This window comes from Macrobrachium nipponense, chromosome 1 (genome assembly GCF_015104395.2).
Source record: "Macrobrachium nipponense isolate FS-2020 chromosome 1, ASM1510439v2, whole genome shotgun sequence".
Taxonomy (NCBI): domain Eukaryota; kingdom Metazoa; phylum Arthropoda; class Malacostraca; order Decapoda; family Palaemonidae; genus Macrobrachium; species Macrobrachium nipponense.
In genome coordinates, this window is record NC_087200.1 from 61,732,969 (window position 1) to 61,752,994 (window position 20,026).

The 20,026-nt window shown below is 42.9% G+C and overlaps 1 protein-coding gene across 1 annotated transcript in view; it reads left to right on the forward strand.

Moving 5' to 3' along the window:
• Positions 1-20,026, forward strand: part of LOC135219347 (uncharacterized) — a 294,091-nt gene that overhangs the window by 261,411 nt on the left and 12,654 nt on the right. Inside the window, exons 40-41 of the mRNA XM_064256029.1 lie at positions 12,542-12,574; positions 12,959-13,126. Coding sequence (XP_064112099.1) covers positions 12,542-12,574; positions 12,959-13,126 — 201 coding nt within the window. The remainder of the gene's footprint in view (positions 1-12,541; positions 12,575-12,958; positions 13,127-20,026) is intronic.

Genomic DNA, 20,026 nt, shown 5'->3' on the forward strand with positions numbered 1-20,026 from the left:
ACACGACCTGTAAGTCAAAGGATACATGAGTATCGTTGACAACCTCCGGGGAGGCACAATGTCAGTATCCGTGGGTGCCGGAGTGGGACCAACGGATATAGCTTATATATAAGTAACATGTAATATATCCTGCCGGAGTAAGTCCGGAGGCACAAACAAACACACATATATGTATGTGTATATAAAAGCATAAAAATATAACATGAACTTGTATAAGCATAGAGGATCATGGGAGGAAGGCCGCTGTCTCGATGTTAAACTTCCCCTGATAGCACGTAGTGCGAGGTAAGCTGCTCCACTGGGGCCGGAGCAGTACGGGCTGGAGCAGTACAAACCATATAGCAAGAGGTACCTAGCTCCCGGAGCGTGAGCCGGAGAGGGATAACATGAGGCAGAGCCACTACCCCCCGGCGTGAAACTCTAGATCGCATATAAAACAAAATAATAATAATATATATATAACATTATCAAAGTAAAAACATAATATACCAAGTGTGTGTCTGTGTGTATGTATCCAATGGGCGGATAGGCTCAATGATACTCCCTCCTTAACGACCAGTCCGGTGGTGGCCGGAGCTAGTACCGCCGGAGTGGGGAAAGAGGAGGGAGGGGTGATGGGTGGGGTAGGGGAACCTTCCACCCATCCACGGCCGATGTATGGTCGGAAGGAAGGAAGGGGAGGGGGGGTGGGGAGGTCCTGAGCCCCGAGCCAAGTGACAGTGTGTGAGATCACCTGTGGAGGGAAACCTCCCCACTACCCCTATGAGTCACCCCCTCTCATGCAGACTCAGAAGCTAGCTATGAGCAGCGAGTCATCACCCACTAGCGTGGGTGGGCAAGGTGCGGAGGGGGGAAGGAGGGGATGGGGAGGAGACCCAACAACCGGGTGGCTCACTGTGATCGACCAACGGCCCTCCTGGCCAGGTGGTAAGACACGTGGTGAGGAAGGCCAGGCGATACAAGAGTCGTCGGCCGACTGAGACAACAGACACACCATATAATGATACAATGATATAAAATATACATATGATATCTAAATAGTTAGGCTAACACGGGGGAAAGGAAATAAAATCAGGATAATAGAAAGGCTAACATACACCAATCCGCAGATTGGTGTATGTTAGCCCAACCCGAGAGCCTAGTCAAATTGTGTACTATATCGTAAAACCATAACATAGGACTAGTGGCCAGGACTAAGAGAAAGAACATAGTTCTAATGTAAAAACTCCTAACGAAACGTATGGGCTAGGCTAGGCTAAGGTCCGAAACGTGCAATCGGAGTGGGGTCCCCATGAAGGCCCGAACTAAGAGTAGCTAACTGCATAAAACAATATCAAATAGTTAACGATATCATAAAATACTGCTAAAAGGTAATTCCAATGGTATGGGAGACCAAGAGAATACCTAGACCGCCATGCGGTCGGAGGAGCCGGCCAGGGACGATGACGTTCCCGCTACCTTATCTCCTACCAAGCATAAAACAGGGAAAATCAGCATAAAATGTGATCTGGAACCTTAAAGCAGTACTTAACTTAGAAGCAGTAGCTGAAGACATCTTGATGTATCCAAAAAAACCAAAGAAAGCGATTGCACAACACAGAGAGAAAAAAAAAAAAAAAAAAAAAAAAAAAAAACGTGTGTGGTGACGATGGCGGCTATCAAAGGAATGACGTCACAGGCGTCGGAGGCGCTCACGGTAGTAGTAGAGGGTAGCGAGAGCTGTAATACGGCTCCTCCGTAGTTGGGGGTTTTGTCGAAGGAAGAAGCTAAATGGCAAGGGACCTCTGGTAGTGGATTCCACTTGTTCTATTGACTATACCGACACCTTTATTAAGGTGAGCGAGCCATTTATCTTGGCATTATATTGTTTCTTTTTTCTCTGGGATGAATAGCAATATTTATACCTAAGAAATAGTATCAAAGGAACCATTTCACGGGGCGACACATGTTTAGCCCAGAAATAAGATTACACCAGAGTGTTTCTCAGGTATTTCTCAGGTATAGATCAACTACACATTCAACTAAAAAAAAAGCACAACTCCTTTGCAAGTTCCAGCTCATACTGGACTTGGAACATCTGAACTAAGTTTAAATTATAATTTTATTAAAGATAATATGCAATATAATTATCCTAGAAATTAAAAGTGGTACCAAAAAAGGGATTTTGACGTAAGGAAAAATCTATTTCTGGGCGATTGGTTCGTGTCGCCCAGCGAAATATCCTTTAATCCATTATTTCTAAGGTAAATGAACTAACAAATACCAGAGAATAAACAAAATAAAGAAAAAGGTCAGTATAACTGACTCGCTCACCCTCCAAGAGGGCGTCGGTATGAACACTAGGGCGAGTGAGACCACTACCACGAACCTCTTACCAATAGAAATCTCCTACGACAAAACCCCCACAAGAGGGGAGCCGACCCACAGAACGGGCAGCAACTACTACTACTCCACCCCACGCTACCGACTGCTGCGCCTCTGGTGGCCATCCTGAAGTTAGCAAGCAATCTTGAGCGCAGGGATGGGTAGGGTGGGATTTCGCTGGGCGACACGAACCAATCGCCCAGAAATAGATTTTTCCTTATGTCAAAATCCCTTTTCTGGGCTCAGTTCGTGTCGCTGCGCGAAATCGTACCAGAGAATTAGCACAAGATTGAAAATAAAGAAGGTCTCAATAAAACTTAAAATAAAATAGATTATTATAATTGCAAGAAAATATATACACATACATAATTGTTTATACAATTTGGAAAAACAACACTTAAGATTAGCTTAAAGTTAACATATATGTACAGGGCTTACATGGGAATATATGTTGAACTTAACACCTGTGTATAATTATCACATACAACAATAATTAAAGCAATTATAATAAATAATATGATTCTGAACAAACTTAGAATACAATATGGTACATAAATTTATAGATCTTAATAGACAAATCTATAACCATTGTAAATGGAGATGTGTCACCCTAGCATAAAAATAAGGGGACCACATCATAGAGATCATTATATACAATCAATTGTGGGTGACCCTAGCAAAAAAATAAGGGACACCCACTGTACCATCACAAGAGCAGCTAAGACTCAAGGTAGACGTAGATGAACAAGGTAGGTATAGACAAACTGTTGACTGAGATAGGTAGAAAGGAGATCTGGATCTTCAACTTAAGATTAAGCAGAGTCGGGGGAAAGGGAAACTATGTTACCCGCCGCAACTGCTGAAAATTTCAGAGATTCCAAGGACTTTAAGTAGTGACGCTTAAATACTGTCGGCGATTTCCATCCAGTATACTTTTTCAAATCATCAAAATTCATGTGTTGGAAATAGTTAATTGAGGTGGCAACTGCCCTGACATCATGGACTTTAGGGAAGGATTCAGGGTTGGCTTGTTTAATAAAGTACAGGATCTGTTGCCTGATACCTTTAATTGATAAAGTACCACCTTTTTCTCTTCTAAAGAGAGGACCCGAAGAGGATGAGGATGTCCTGGACAGAAAGGCTCGTAAGGTCGTTACTGGACAAAGAGAAACATCTTGAGGAAGGGGTATAACCTTCCACGGTTCCCACCTCAACAAAGGATCCTCATTCTTTGGTAAAAAGCTACGATCCGGAGAAAGTAGAACTTCCCCTGAGGGAAGAAATTCTATATGATTCGGGTCTCTGGATAACGCCGACAGTTCTGAAATTCTAGCTCCTGAAGCCAAGCTTAATAAAAATAGAGTTTTTCTTAAGAGCATTATAAATGAGCATGTCGTATTATCTGTGTCTGAAGCCAGCTTTAGAACATCATTTAAGAACCATGACACTGACATAGGCCTTACTGAAGGTCTAAGTCTAGCACAAGCCTTGGGAATAGACGAGAAGTAAGAATCTGTCAAGTCTATGTTGAAACCAAGTTGAAAAATCTTCTTCAAGGCTGACTTGTTTGTCGTAATGGTGCTAGCTGCTAAGCCTTTTTCGAATAAGGATCTGAAAAAGGATATAGCTGAATTGATTGTCATGATTTTAATGTCTGATTCTCTCAGGAAGACTGCCAACTTTTTGACTGCAGCATCATACTGTCTCAAAGTTGAATCCCTTTTATCGGATTCCAGGAAAAGAATATTTCGTGGATCGATATCTGCATCTCTTTTAGCCGCAAACTTCATGAAGTCCATAAAGTTAGGGTTTTGAGAATTCCTGAGGAAGCGAACACAGTCTTCGTTTGTACTGACTGGGAGAGCCTGGGATTGGGAATTCGAAGAGGACGAAGACCCAGTTCCAGAATCAGCGGGTACCAGTTGCTCTTCGGCCAGTCTGGGGCTACTAGAGCTACTTGACCCTTGAACGTCCTGAGTTTGTTCAGTACCTTCAGGAGAAGATTCACTGGAGGAAAGACATAAATCTTCTCCCAGTTGTTCCAATCTATGGACAGGGCGTCCGTGGCATAGGCCAGAGGGTCCAGGTTGGGGGCCACATAACATGGAAGTTTGTGGTTCGCTTGAGATGCGAACAGATCTACTTGCAGACCTGGAACCCTCCGGAGAATCCATTGGAACGAACTGTTGTCCAGTGACCATTCCGACTCCAGAGGAACTGAGCGGGATAGAGCATCTGCTATGACGTTTCTCACTCCAGCTATATGGGTGGAGGAGAGGTGCCAACTGAACTTGTCCGCCAGGGAGAAGATGGTTACCATGACATGATTCAGATGTCTTGACTTGGAGCCTCCCCTGTTTACGCAATGGACTACCACTGCGCTGTCCAGAACTAACTTTATGTGAGAGTTCTTTGGCGGACGTAACCTCTTCAGAGTCAAGAACACTGCCATCGCTTCCAATACGTTTATGTGAAGCTGGCGGAACTGAGGTGACCAAGTTCCTTGAACCTTCTTGAACTGAGAATATCCTCCCCAGCCGCTTAATGAAGCGTCTGTGTGGATGGTAATTCCCGGAGGAGGAAACTGAAGGGGTACTGATATGGACAGGTTCTTCAATTTTGCCCAAGGGCGCAGACGATTCCGTAGAATCTGTGGGATTGATGACAACTTGTCCCTGGATCTGACATTTGCTCGTGAGCGCCAGATCCTGGTTAGGTCTTTCAGTTTGGCTTTCATCAAGATGTTTGTCACTGAGGCAAATTGGAGGGAACCCAGGATTCTTTCCTGGTTTCTCCTTGAAGCATATTTGTGCTTTAGAAATTGTTTCACTGACTTCGCTATTTCTTTTCTCTTGGCTGATGGAATCGACAGAGTATGGGAGGATAGATTCCATTGAATGCCCAGCCACTGAAAGTTGGACTCCGGAGTGAGTCTTGACTTTGTTCTGTTTATCTTGAACCCCAGATACTCAAGGAACTGGATTACTTTCAGTGTGGCTTTGTGACATTCCTCGACTGTTGGAGCCCAAATCAACCAATCGTCGAGATACGCTACTACCATTATCCCTTGAGACCTCAGTTCAACGTTGGACGACTACTTCCGCCAACTTCGTGAACACCCTGGGTGCCACGTTCAGACTGAAGGGAACTACCTTGAAGGAGAATGCTTGATCTCCCAGCTTGAAGCCCAGATAAGGGCGAAAGTGTCTTGCAATAGGGATATGATAGTATGCGTCTGTAAGATCGATAGAGGTGGTGACGGCCCCACGGGGAAGTAAGGTCCGCACCTGCGAGATAGTCAGCATTTTGAACTTGTCGCAGCGAATGGCCAAGTTTAAGCGGGACAAGTCTAAGATTACCCTTCTTTTTAGTGAGCCTTTCTTTGGCACGCAGAATAAGCGACCTTGAAACTTTAATCTGTTGACTCTCGCTATTGCTCCTTTCTGAAGGAGGTCCTCCGTATACTCCGCCATTTCTTTTGATGGAAGTTGAAGGAATGGTCTGGATGGAGGAGGATCCGCAATCCAACTCCAACTCAGGCCTTTTGACACAATGCTCTGTGCCCAATTGCTGAATCCCCACCGATGCCGGAAGAGAAAACAGCACCTCCCTCCTACCTTCGAGCTCTCACTGTTGCTGGGTTGAGTGACCTCCGCGACCTCCACGGAAGTGTTTTCCCCTGTTGAGAGACCTTCCTGATCCTCTCTGACGAAAGGATCCCCTAGCTCTTCCTCCCCTGCCAAACCGGTCATAGTGCTGAAAGGCCTGGCCCTCGAACACTTGGTTAAAGGCTGGGGAGACAGCGTAGGAGGTGGAAGGCTGAGGCTGGGGGGAAATCACATAAATGGGTTGTGACTGAGCTTTAGAAGTAGAGGGTTGGGCTGATTGTACCATAGGTACAGCGGAAACAGCCTGGGTAAAACGTTGCTGCTTCTTTTGGTAAGGCTGGTAACGTTTAAGTTTCTTCTGTGTCTTACCTTTTGTAGATTGATCTTGGCGTCTCTTAGCTGTGAGACCCCAACGATCCTTAAGGCTCTGGTTGAGCCTTGTTGCTTCAGCTTGGACCTCCTTGACCATTGACTCAGGAAAGAGGTCTGCCCCCCGGTGGTTGGAGGAAAGCAACTTATTCGGCTCATGCCAAATAGTTGCTTCCTGGAGGACATGCTTCCGGCAGTTAATCCTAGCTGTAGCAAACTCAAACAGATCAGACTGGACGGTATGCGTCTGGGACTTAGTCAGGAGCTTGAAGAGCGGCTCTGAAGCATAAGAAAGAGCCGCTACTTCCGTCATTGCCATGGTATTCATGGACCTGGCAAGCCTAGACTTGGCCTCAAATTCAGCTTGAATGAGGCTGTCAGGAAGCCTAGGCAGCTTCTTGCCGAACTGATCCATAGCGCAGTCTGGTTTGAGCTTGCCAGCTGAGAAGGTGTTAGGCAAATCTTCCCACAGATCTCCAAGTGAAGGGAGCAAAGGAGATAAGGGGTCTGCTTCCCTTAATTGTGGTAATGATTCACCTTTCTGGGCAGCCGGAATGGTGACTGTCGCTATCTTGGTCAAGAAGAGAAGAGGAGTTCCCTCCTCCATCGTAAAAATGGTGAAGGGACTCTTAAAGGCTTGTATTCTCGTGTTTGAACAATCCATCTCCTCTAAACACCTGAGCCATTCTCTTTGAGCCTGGTCACGGGAGTAGAGGACTGTCTCCTTCGGTACCTTATCTTCTCTAGTCATGGCTGCGTCAGTAAGTCTGGCGTAGCCAATGAACGGCGGTTGGAGGCTCTCCGGGTAGAACTCGAAGAATGGGGTACATCTCATCACCGCCAACTCATCGCCGCCAACTAATCGCCGCCTACTCATCCCCGGCCCAACTCATCCCCGGCCCAACTCATCGCCGGCCCAACTCATCCCTGGGCCAACTCATTCCCGGTAGTGATTAATGAAATTCAGTAAATATTAAAAACACCTTTATTCAGAATCAAGTATGACTCTTTCATGACACTAAAAATAAATTAACACCATATAATTAAAGACAAAAAATCCATGAAAATATAGAAAAAAAAATTATTTTATGTTATGAGAAATGCCTCTTAAATATTCAATGGGAGTCCTTTCATTAAAATTTTGGACAATTCTAAGAATGCGGGAATCAGTATCCCTGTACTTTTTTAATTTGGCGGGTGGTGAACTGCCTGCTATAAGTGATTCCAAATAAAAATCTCTACCTTTCTGAACTTTTTTAAGTGCATTTATGAATTTCCAGACTGTAGGATGTTCCATTCCTAATTCCATTTGTAATCTTCTGTTCGCTCCTTCTACATGGTTGTTTGTTTTATCTTCATGATTCAAAGTTCGAAAATACAAATTCCACATTTCCAATGGAAAGAGTGGTGCACGTCTGCTATTTCCACGTCTGTTTAACCGACCTATATAATTGTCTTCAAGCCAGTTCAAGATTGGCACATGCTCTGGGGATAATTCATCAGCTAAGACGTCAATATATGAATCAATATGACTGACAGGTACAAATGCAAGCGCCAGTATCATCTTTACTTGTAAAGAAAACTGGCTATCGTTATTATAGCGAGAACTTAGACCCAAAGCCGCAATGTGTTTTTGCATGTTTTGGCTAAGGTGAAAGAAGGAAGCCTTCACCCTTTTAGTTCGACTTGTGGAAAATTTTCCTTGATTGCCAAAAATGCTGCAATTTCAAAATCACATACAACCGATTTCGGGTTTACTGTTGGTTTTTGTAAAGATTTCGTTTCTTTTGGGGGAAAATCACTTAATAATACGAGTAGCCTACTTTACCAATAATAATAATACCAACTTCTCCTTCCAAACAGCAAAATTCTATCTTAACTGGGACCACTGTCTTTTAATAAAAATCTTCCTTCTGGTTTTGGTTCTGTTTCGTAGGTCGAATATTCATCAGGGATTGCTAAATGATTTAGGTCAACTGGATTTGGCAGAGAGGCACTAATCTGGTAATTGAGTAACTGTTGTTTCGTTTTTATTTACACTGCCTTGCAGCGTGTGTGTGTGTGTGTGTGTGTGTGTGTGTGTGTGTGTGTGTGTGTGTGTGTGTGTTGGACCGGTGATGAGTTGGGCCGGGTATAAGTTGGGCTGGAGATGAGCTGGGCCGGAGATAAGTTGGGCCGGGGATAAGTTGGGCCGGAGATGAGTTGGCGGTGATGAGTTGGCTGGCGATGAGATGGCGGCGATGAGTTGTCCCATTTCGGAACTCGAAGTCCTCAATCCTTCGAGTACCACATTCCGGGATAGAAATAAGGCCGTCCTGGAAAGGGGCGTATGATGCCACTCTCCAGGGGTTGTTCATAGAGAACGGAGGCAGAGAGTCATGAGGTGGGAGCTGAAGCAGTCCAGCACCGAATGCTGGAGGAGTAACTAGAGGGGCCTGGTTAAGTCCGGCAATTATATTGTCCTGGGACGTAATCCTATCGGACAACCGGGAGAACATCTTCTCCATGCTGCTCCTCAGAGAGCCGACCAAGTCTCCCATCTGTTGCAACAATCCAGCATTAGGATCCAAAGCCGGAGCTGCTGCGGAGGTGGAGGGATAACTCGGCACAGGTACCAAGGGGAGAGGAGAGACTGCAGGCTCAGCCGGAGTACGGGGCCTCTCCTTGGAAGACCTGCTCTTAGAGGACTTCGAGCTTGAAGCAGAAGCTCTAGACTTCTCTGCTCCGGGGTTTGTAGCCGGAGACTTACGAGATGTTGACGCCGACGAAGTCTTTTTGGACGACGACGACGTCTTTTTAAGGGTTTTCTGTACCCTCTGGCCCTTCACCTTGGGTTTCACCTAAGCACTGGGTGAAGCATAAAGGAGCTCAGCTCCTGTAAAGCCTTGGAAAGAAGCTGGAGAATTAGCAGGAGAAGAAGATCCAGTGGCGCCCAAGGGAAGCCCTTGGGCGTCCAACGTACCTACCTCGACCAACAGGTCGTCAACACCTACCATCGGTTCAACATTCAAATCCAGCGTCGCGACTTCCGATGAGATATCGTGGCCTGGTTCCTTCATTGAAGTGGCGATCTGTTGTTGGATCGCCGCCATAGTCGGGGCTGCTTCTGCCGGGTCGACGTAACCTGTCGACTTGCCGCCGGGGAACAGCAGACAGCCATCCTCTTCTCAAGGATGTAGGGCTGTCCCTTGGCGGCGTTCTTCCCAAATCCGCCGACCCAAGCCCTCAGGGTTGCCAGAGCGGTCTCTCTAACGGCAGCAGCCTGGAAGAGAGGGCGTTCATTAGTTTTAAGTTTAAACTTGAAATTAAACCTTAAACTAAGACTAGGCTTAGCCTATAAAGTTTTCGGGGATGTAATTCCCAACATAAAGGGAGCTTAAGCTTAAAATAAATCATTAAAATTAAACTTAAGATCTAAAACAGTCATTAGAATTCACGTATGGAGTTGGAAATACTTACCCCGTCTAAGAACTGACCCACGAGATCATAACAAATAGTACAGGTCTCGTGGAACCAGACCTGCAGATTCCCATGCGGAGTCGCGCACGGAGCGTGGGACCTGCAGACTTCATGTCCGCAGCGGTCTTGGAGCATGGCGTTACATCCCGGATGCTCACAGTTGGTGGTCTGTAAGTGGAAGGATACATGAGTACCATAAAAGACATCACTTACAGGCTAATTAGAACTCCGATGCATGCCGGAGAGCGAAAAATTTTTGGGCATAACCCCTCCCCCTACCGCCTGAATAGGCTATAACCCCGGAATGATCCGGTGTGAAAACAGAGGTAAGGGAGGAACCCGGCTTAAGCTAGCTTAAATTAAACTTATGATAGCTTAAAATAAACTTATAATACACTTAAGCATAAATTAGCACTAAATTCCGGAATGGTTCCGGATCGCGGAGGTGTTCGTCTCCCGGTATACCGACAAGACGGGATGGTTAGTTAAAAGACCAACTGTACGCCTGAGGTCCGCCCGTGATTGACGGAGCTCCGGTAAGATAAAAAAGCACCAACAATCAAGGAAGGGGCGAGAGGGCGAGACAGACTCGAGCAAACATCGGGGCAACGGAGCAACAAAGGAGGGGGAAGGCCAATCCCCCTACCCTGTCACAACAAAGCACCGTGAAGCAGAGAGAACGGTCAAGTCCAGTCCTGGGTCTGTCCAGCCTCCCCTACTCCCTCCGCGTAGGGAGAGAGGGAGACAGGCCCGGGTGGAGCGAGCGAGGACGGACCTCCCTCCCCCCAGCTCTATGGGAGAGCGGGAGGAGGGCAGGGTGACTGGACGGGCGCCTGGCTGTATCGCGATCACATGGTGACCACGAAGCGGTAACTCGATAAAACTCACGAAAAACATAGCCTAGGTTAATGCCACCAAACTGATCAGCGAGATGCTATCGTAGATGCAACAAAACTGAAGAGAGGAAGCAACAAAACTGATGGGGACCATGATATAATGAACCTAGGCTACGCTAACATGCCAGACGCCCTAGGCTAACCCAAAAATACATAAAATCACTAAAACTTAAACTAAAATGAAAGTAGGGAAATAAAACAGTAGGAGAAAAAATCCAGGAGTGTATGACTAACCCGAGAGAAAGTCTACCACTCAAAGCTAGCCGGGGCCGATACTAAGAGCTGTGGCTAGGGTCTGGATAGAAACGAAAATGCCTACGCAAGGTAAAGGAAGACATGCATGCATGACATAAACCAATGCAGGCTGGATCCCCTAACATAATATAGATAAACAGTAATAGAGCGTAAAGTAAAAGGGAAGGTTCTAGGTATGGAAGACCAAGAACGAACCCGCCACAAGGCAGAACAATGCCGCCATGCTTCCGGCCGCGAGCCAGCATTTATACCTAAAAAACGGCAAATACTGACTCAAGGCTGGAAAAAACTAAGTAGGAACCTTACGGAATACTTAACTTAGCTGATGCGATGGCTGAACGCTCCATTACTAGATAAAATCCTCACAAAGGGGCACGAAAATCACAGAGACAAAAAAGTACGTCCGATGAGGCACGTGCTAACAGAAAGGATGGCCACCAGAGGCGCAGCAGTCGGTAGCGTGGGGTGGAGTAGTAGTAGTTGCTGCCCGTTCTGTGGGTCGGCTCCCCTCTTGTGGGGGTTTTGTCGTAGGAGATTTCTATTGGTAAGAGGTTCGTGGTAGTGGTCTCACTCGCCCTAGTGTTCATACCGACGCCCTCTTGGAGGGTGAGCGAGTCAGTTATGCTGACCTTTTTCTTTATTTTGTTTATTCTCTGGTATTTGTTAGTTCATTTACCTTAGAAATAATGGAGCCAGAAATTTATATTATGCCGCCTAGGCAACTACTTTGCTAATTGTACTAATTGAAAAAAAGGAAAGCACCATATATTTATCATTTTTTTAAATCAAAGTTTAGTACTCTTAAATTGTAGTTAAGAAGTCCGTATACTAATGAGAAAAGTATCGGCTAGTATCGGCCAGAAATTCACCGATACTGATACAGATACCGATACCACAAAAACTAACCGATACCGATACTTGGGCACATCCTAATATATATATAAAGAATTATTATAATTTTCTGACTCGAATTGCTAACCTATGATTGCACATTAATTAATGTAAAGAGGTTACTTTAAGCATAAAGTAAAATAAAAACCAGTAATTGAGCCAACTCTGCTACCAAATTCCTTCATTCTTGTCAAGCATTTGAAAGACACAATCCCTTGGTTTTCGAAGCTTACCTCAAGCAGATGAAATATTGTCTGTCTGTATGTCTGTATTACTGTCCAGAGATTGTAGTGATGATTTTGTGAGGTTATTTTGCTGTGCATGATAAAATTCTATCTTCATTATTTTACTTATGCAAAAAAAAACTAAAAAGATGATCCATCCTTTCTCATATTTCTTTTTCTGAAAGTGCAAAACACAAAAACATTTATAGGCAATAAATAAAAATGTTAATTCTTAGGTTTATTCTGTTTTTATGTAAGAGTATTGTACTTCAGTGGATTTATGAGCCTAATCATGTCACCGAAATTATGGTTTTCACCAACTTCACTAATGCAGGATATACATGCACCCACCCACTTTCACATATAGTACTTGCAGACAAGGTAAGCATACTAAGATGCTGTTGATATTCTGAATTGTTAACCTATGCTATATTTGTATGGATAATTAATCTTTCAACTCTTCATTTCATTGCAGAAAGCCTGCCAGTCAAAACTAAGCCTTTTAAAGGTGAGTTCAGAGACACCTACAGTCTGAAAATCTGAATACGTATTATAGAAGACCTCTTTGCTCTAGACAATTTCAAGGCAAACCTTGTCATTGTAGTTTGATTTTGCTGTATTTTGTTTTTGACCCCTTTTGCCCTTTTTATATTGCATGATTTCATTGTAGAATTCCACAGTTATGCCTGTTTAATAGTGGAATACAAATGTCAGAAAATTGGATATACCAAAAGTAATTGGGTATAGAAAAATTTGTAATGGTATTAGTGGAGATTAATTTTAACAGTAATTATCCATAATGTTGAAACTTTGGTAAAAATGGCTTAATTCAAGCGACATTTCTAGTGGAAAGAGGAATATAAATTTTCTCATTTTTTTTACTTGTCTGTAGTACCAGTTACTGCTCAGAATGTGACGGAGAATGGGATCAAATGTTTCTTGCCATTCGTGTATGGAGGAAAGAAGTTCTGTCAGTGTACATGGGAAGGGGATACAAGGCCTTGGTGTGCTACTAGTGTTGATGTGGACCGCCATGTTGTCACAAGAGGATATTGTAGAGGTAGGATTCACAATCTCTTATCAAACACACATACACACATGAAGCGTGTGTGTATGTTGTATGTTTGTCTTGATGCACATAAACCCAAATACAGAGCACTACATGCCAAGATGAAAGTCACTGCCCGAATCTTTTAACTGCTGCAAAAAAAGTACATACCAACAGCAACTTCATGCAATTACTCAAACTAGTTCACTTGTACTTACCTTAGTAATTCGTGGTTGTTAGTTTCCTGCTGCTTATCCATCTCCATTTGCCCTCATTCTAGGCAACCCTTACTGGTCTATGTCTACTTCCCAAAATTTTCAAATTAAAAGTCCATTTCTTCAGACTAAAATTCTTATAATTTTCTCTCTGTAATCAGAACTCCTCGAAAGTGGGATCCATTTTTTCACCCATTGTTCACCTTTTTACCGCTGTATTTTAACATTTCTCACCATCCAACTTCTCTTACACTACCAATAGTATGCAAACAACCAAGTACATATACCATTTTTCATTTCTCACCAACCACTCCACACTTCACACATGACCCCCTTTCTAATCCCACACCTGTGTACCTACATCTCCCATTCTTTCCCTCCTTTTTGGCAAATGCTCTATTCATAAAAATATTAAACAGTCATGAAGACTCATGAAGACACAGTGAAGTATCATAAAAGATCCAGTTATTATTCCTTGTCCCATCAGTATGTTCTGACATAAGTTTTGCTTTCATCATTGGAACTATTCAGTGTTCTCACTAACTGTCCCCTTACAGCATGCTTGCTTATTGCACTTTACAATATACAATGACATCAATAACATTTCATTAAAGAAGTTTCTCCAAGTTATTGTGCATCACATAACTTTTCATTTGACTTCCAAATTTTCTTCATCACTATCATAACAAAAGACTAACCTACTCTTCCTGTGTGTGTTTCCCTTAACCCTCACAGCCCAGGCTAATTTACGCAATGCATACACCCATGACCGGGCTAAATTTAAAGATAGCCAATTTAAAAGAAAAACTAAAAAAAAACTCATCAATGGAAAGAGGAAGATATGTATATTCACATGACATAAAAAAATGCTAAAAGAATGTATGTAGCTTCCATTGGGAGTTGTAAGTGAATATTTCCCACCCCTTGTGGACCTCTTTTCCCTATGACAGTCATAAAAAATACACTAACTTTACAAAGTTATAAGCATTATTTCCATTATTTTATTTTGACAAGTTCAAATTACAGCTCAAGCAATATCATAAAAGATAAGAAACAAAACCGGGAGCAAATTCGTAGCACATTTGTTGTAAAATATTCATGAAGCATCCTTGGATGGGAAATTCTGACTACATTCCCCCTTCCTACCTGGAGCAAGACTAAAGGCAGCTGTGCTCACTCACACTCTTACAAGGCGATCTGAAGACTTGCCAATAGTGATAGTATATGGAACTAGGAACATTTTTCCCACAAAATTAGTTCAAACTGTACGGTGCCAAATCTTGATCGTATACATATATGATACCCGTCCACTGCTTTGGGGCTATATGTGATTGCATATATACGATACCCGGACTTTGGGGGTTAACTATCCTCCTGTTATTCTTAACCCAAACTTTACTGTACACCTTCCTTTGTAAACTATGTACTGCTTAAAGTTTCAAATATTTAAATATTACTCATGAGTGGCAGATGCAAGGAAATGATATTGCGCTGACATGCAATGTCCGGGATATCAAACATATACATATGATCGGCACCCATGTCCACTCTCCACCCAAGCTAGGACCAGGGAGACAATGCATTATCTGGTTATGACTCACCAGGTTACCTAAGGGTTGCCCATAAATGATCCATTCCTAGCTCAGAGGGATGGTAAGATCATGTTTCCTGTGAAATGTGACAAGACATGACAGGGATTAAACTCGTTTCCCCACTGAACAACCATAAACTTCTAATTTTTAATGTCACCTCTCACTTTTGGAAGTTTTCCACACCCTCGTTAGTCCCAAAGTTTCTGTCACTACCAACCTGGTGCATCTCACTTGTAATCCCAAGATTTCCCTGCAACTTCTCGCTTACTGCCGTACATCCACTGGCATTCTCAATATATATAGTGACCCCATTCACACTTCCGACACTCATATCTACCTCCTTCTGCATATAAAAACTGTACAACAGATATCATTAATATGTAAAAGGTTGTGTTTTATGTGGACACTATTTTATCATTTCCATTTTTACTTTAAGGTTTCATACTATAATTTGTTCTCACCTTTATCTCTCACTTTGTCTTTCAGTATGTTTTTCATCTCATTTCATGATTATAATAAATCTTATTTTTTTCTGCCCTCATGTGTCTATTTACAGTTATGTTACAAAATACTGCATCAGTTGCCTTAATGTTTCTGACAGTAGGTATATATAGAAATATTCAGCAAACGGTATCTGGCAACTATTCGCCCTGGCTACGCAGGCGCATGATGTGCTATGGTGACAGACTAAGTTTCTGTTAGTTGATTACAGCCTATAGTAGGTTACTCTAGAGCAAGATCCTTTTCCTGCACACGGCTGGCTTACTCTAAAACTAAAAACCGAGTTACATGCTAATGTACCTATATTATGGCAGGCAAGCTAAATAACATTATTTAAAGGAAATTGAAATTATTACCGCTCTTTCGTATGTTTCCTCTTTAATAATTGTGGTATGTTAATTTTTTCTTGTAACTTGGACTAACCATTATTTTCAGTCTGAAAAGGGTTTTCTTTTTAGTACTCAAAATTGTAGGCCTATATGATTTGCGTATAACAGAGTTAAAACAAAACTATTACAGGCAGTCCCCGGGTTATGATGGGTTCGGCTTACGACGTTCCGAGGTTAAGGCGCTTTTCAATCATATTCATCTGAAATTATTTCCAGGGTTGCGGTGCCTGCTGATCTGGCAGAAGAAATTACACCAAAAATAATAAATATTTGAAGGTTTTTTGATGAAAAATGCAATAAGAATACAGTTTACATAGTTTTGAATGCACCCAAAGCATTAAAAGTAAGGTTTTCTTAGGATATTTTGAAAAAATGTAAAATAAATGTTTGGCTAGGTCTAATGATCCTTGCCTGGTTTGTGAAAGGCGGAGAACCCTATAATGTGCAGTAAGATTTTATTTATAAGTATTTGTCTGGTATTTGATTTTTATAACCAATAATGTGTTCTTTAATGCCATTATGCCAAACATATAATTGATCATTTCAGTACAGGCAGCCTACGGTTATCGGTGGGGGTTCCACTCCAGGCGGTGTACCGATAAGTGAAAACCGCCATTAACTGAAACTCAGTGATTTATGGCACCATAATGGCACTTATGGCACACTGTAAGCAACCTTATAGCATGCCGTAAGAACCCTTATGATGCCATAAGGTGCCTTATGGCAGCGATAACTGGAATTCTGTCTGTTATGGCACCATAAATAGCTGATTTTATGGCGCTAGACAAGCGCCATGAAACCGGATCGCAGATAACTGAGTCTGCTGATAATCGGGGACTGCCAGTATTGAATGCCCCAAGTCTGAAACCATCTGGCTAAGGACTGAATTAGTGATTCCTTGAGAGAAAAATGTTTACACTCTCTTTTTATGAGGTAAAACAGTATAACAAAAATGTATTTCCATGTGGTACTGTACAGGCAGTCCCCGGGTTACGACAGGGGTTCCGTTCTTGAGACGCGTCATAAGCTGGAAATTGTCATAAGACAAAAATCGTCGTAAGACGAAAATCGTCGTAAGCCAGAACATCGTCAAAAATCCTAAGAAAACGTTACTTTTAATACTATGGGTGCATTCAAAACTATGTAAACTGCACTCTTATTGCACTTTTCATCAAAAAACCTTCAAATGTTGATTATTTTGCATTTTTGGTGTCATATTTCATCTGCCAGATCAGCGTTGTAGGCGTCGTAACCCTGGAAATATTTTCTGATGAATATAATTGAGAAGCACCTTAACCTCGGAACGTTGTAAGCCGAACCCGTCGTAACCCAGGGACTGCCTGTATTGTTAATATTGTTAATGGGTTGTAGATAATATTGATAGTGAGCAAGAGAATGAAATGTAACATTTCAAAATTTTGTGTACTACTATAAAAATATCAACTGATAAAAGTTCAATAAATGCTTTAGAATGTACTAATAAAAGTTCAATAAAAATCTGTTGACACAGATGTTGTTACCAGTTTTGAACATTCTAAGCCTATGTGACTCGCATTAAACCATTAATTTATATTTAAGAAAGCAATATTTCCAATTTCCTTCTCTGGTATGTCTGAATTCTCCATCAAATATATAAAAATCTTGTCAATTTGACATTTTTTATGATATTAAAAAGATAATTAGCATATGTAAGACTTATAAGTTATCGTACATCAACACCAGTCTCCTCAAAATTCGGTGTTCCAGGCATGCTAACAGGACTGCACACTTCTATGCATTTCACCACAATTTGGTCAAGCGAAATGTATTTATATTTTAATTTAAGGAAGTTACAAATTATATAATATTTTTTATATAATTCATATGCTAACGTGGAATAACGTTTTTTCTTTTAACAGAAAGCTCTTTAATCGAATGATAACCTGATAACATTAGATAAGCCAAACTCCACTCACACACGTAATAGGTGTTTGCATACAGTAGCAATCTTTATACGGATGAAACTCTGTTGACACGGTTGGTAGGACTGCTCACATCTAAACTTAATGAAATATTTCATAATGATTTTGACAAAATACTTAAAAGCCTGCATAAACAAGGTTTTTCGATACAGTTTTATTTTTACCTGTGATAATAGATTTCAATATTCATATATAAAAATTTTCTCAAGCTAATTTTTGTATGGAAAATAAAAAAAGAAAAACAATCCGAACGATAATATATTTTGTAAATTGATGCAATATTTAATAGCATAATCGTACTTATGTTCTCCATTCTGACAATGTGACCATTTATTTGGAGTATGTCTACTCCACGCAAACCTCCACTTTGTTATCTGTTTCCATAGTCCATTTTTATTGTGTTTTTTGTTACATTCTCATTTGCCAGCTAAACTCAATTATTGTACTCACATTTATTGTAAGGTCTTTTTCTAAAAAAAATTACTTTTTTATTTTTTATGTGTTTTCAGGCAGCTAATTACCCCACTTCTGTACTTGATACTTACCTAACCTGGTCCACATTTCTGTATCATTTGTGAGCCTTCATCTCTGGACACCACATGTACCCAAATAAAGCCCAGAAGGTGGCTGGGAGGTCTACCCAGAGGTCATCTGTTCCGGGAAGTAGCAGAGATGTTGATTCCGTCTCCCGGAGCTGTGGCATAGACTCATCTCTCATTGCAGCTTGCAGAGTGAGTTCTGCCACTTTAGATGTGAACGGGATTGGGGTCTCCGCGTCCACAGTGAAAATTGTGAAGGGACTCCTGAAGGCCGTAACCTTAGTGTTAACACACTGTCATTCATCGAGGTTACGGATCCAAGCCTGTTGTGCCTGGTCCCGAGAGAGGATGACCGTCTCTTTCGGGACCTTGTCCTCCCTGATCAAGGCAGATTCCGTAAGAGGGACATAGCCTATGAAAGGGGCTTGCAACCCTGGTGGGTGGAACTCGAAGTCCTCAATCCTTCGAGTTCCGCAGCCCTCAATCGTAACCATGCCGTTTACGAAAGGTGCATAGTTAGCCACCCTCCATGGGTTGCTTGGGTGGAAGGGAGGGAGAGTGGAGGAGTCCGGCATAACCTGGCCTTGGGATACTTGGCCGGCTTGCTGAAGCCCCGACGCTACGCCTTGCTGGAGACCTGCGACTATGGTCTCCTGTGTGACCAGCCTTTCTAGGATTTTCCAACCATGTTCCCTATTTGTTGCATCATATTGGATGCGAATGCTTCCTGGTCGAAGGAGGGGGGCTCTGCCCTCTCCTTGAATATCTTCGGTATCGCACCTTTAGAGGTGGATGCCACAGGGTTGGAAGAGGAAGAGTGGGCTCTTTCCTTGGAAGACTTGGTCTTCGACCCCCTGGAGAGAGACCCATGTTTGGGTTTGTCCGCTCCGGGATGGTAAGCCGGAGTTTTATGGACTTGGCTGGTGCTTGTTTTTCTAGGAAGGGGCTTTGGCAGCGATTTAGTCACGCTTGCCCTTGACTTTAGGGATCGCCGAGAGGGATTTTGATCTAGCTGATGGAAATCCCCTGAAGAATCCCTGGAAGGAAGTAGAAGAGGAAGGGGAAGAAGGTTTAGACGTGCTCAAGGGGAGGCCTTGAGCACCTACAAAGCTTGCCTCACTAGCATCCTTACCATTGCCCATGCCATCCACTGTCATGGGCTCGAAGTCAAGATCGAGTGCCGCGACCTCCCTTGCGACCTCCTGCGCCGAAGTCTCCTCTGGTTGTTGGGACACTGCGTCTTGAATAGATGCTATGAGGGGAGCTGCTACTTCAGGGTCTACGTAGCCGGTGCTCCTCCCCCCGGGGAAGATCAAAGTAGCCATCTCTTGGGAGAGGATTTATGGCCTTGCCTTGGCTACATTCCGCCCGAAGCCGCCCACCCATACCTTGAGGGTGGAAAGAGCAGCATCCCGAACAGACTGGGCTCCCTGTAAGAGAAGGTTAGTGTTTAACTTAAACTTATCTCTTATTATTATACTTAACTTAGGAGGCATATGTTTGACATATATATTACAGTGGTCCACCCTGTATCTCTATGTACACGCCGGAGAGTCACTTACATCAGAGGAGACTCGTTCCATGAGATCGTAGCAGGTGATAGAGTTCTCGTGATGCCACACTACTGAACCTTCTAGTTGGACTGCGCAGGTGGCGTGGGTCCGGCAGACATCGTGCCCACAGGGATCCTGGAGGACGGCGTTGCTGCCGGTCTC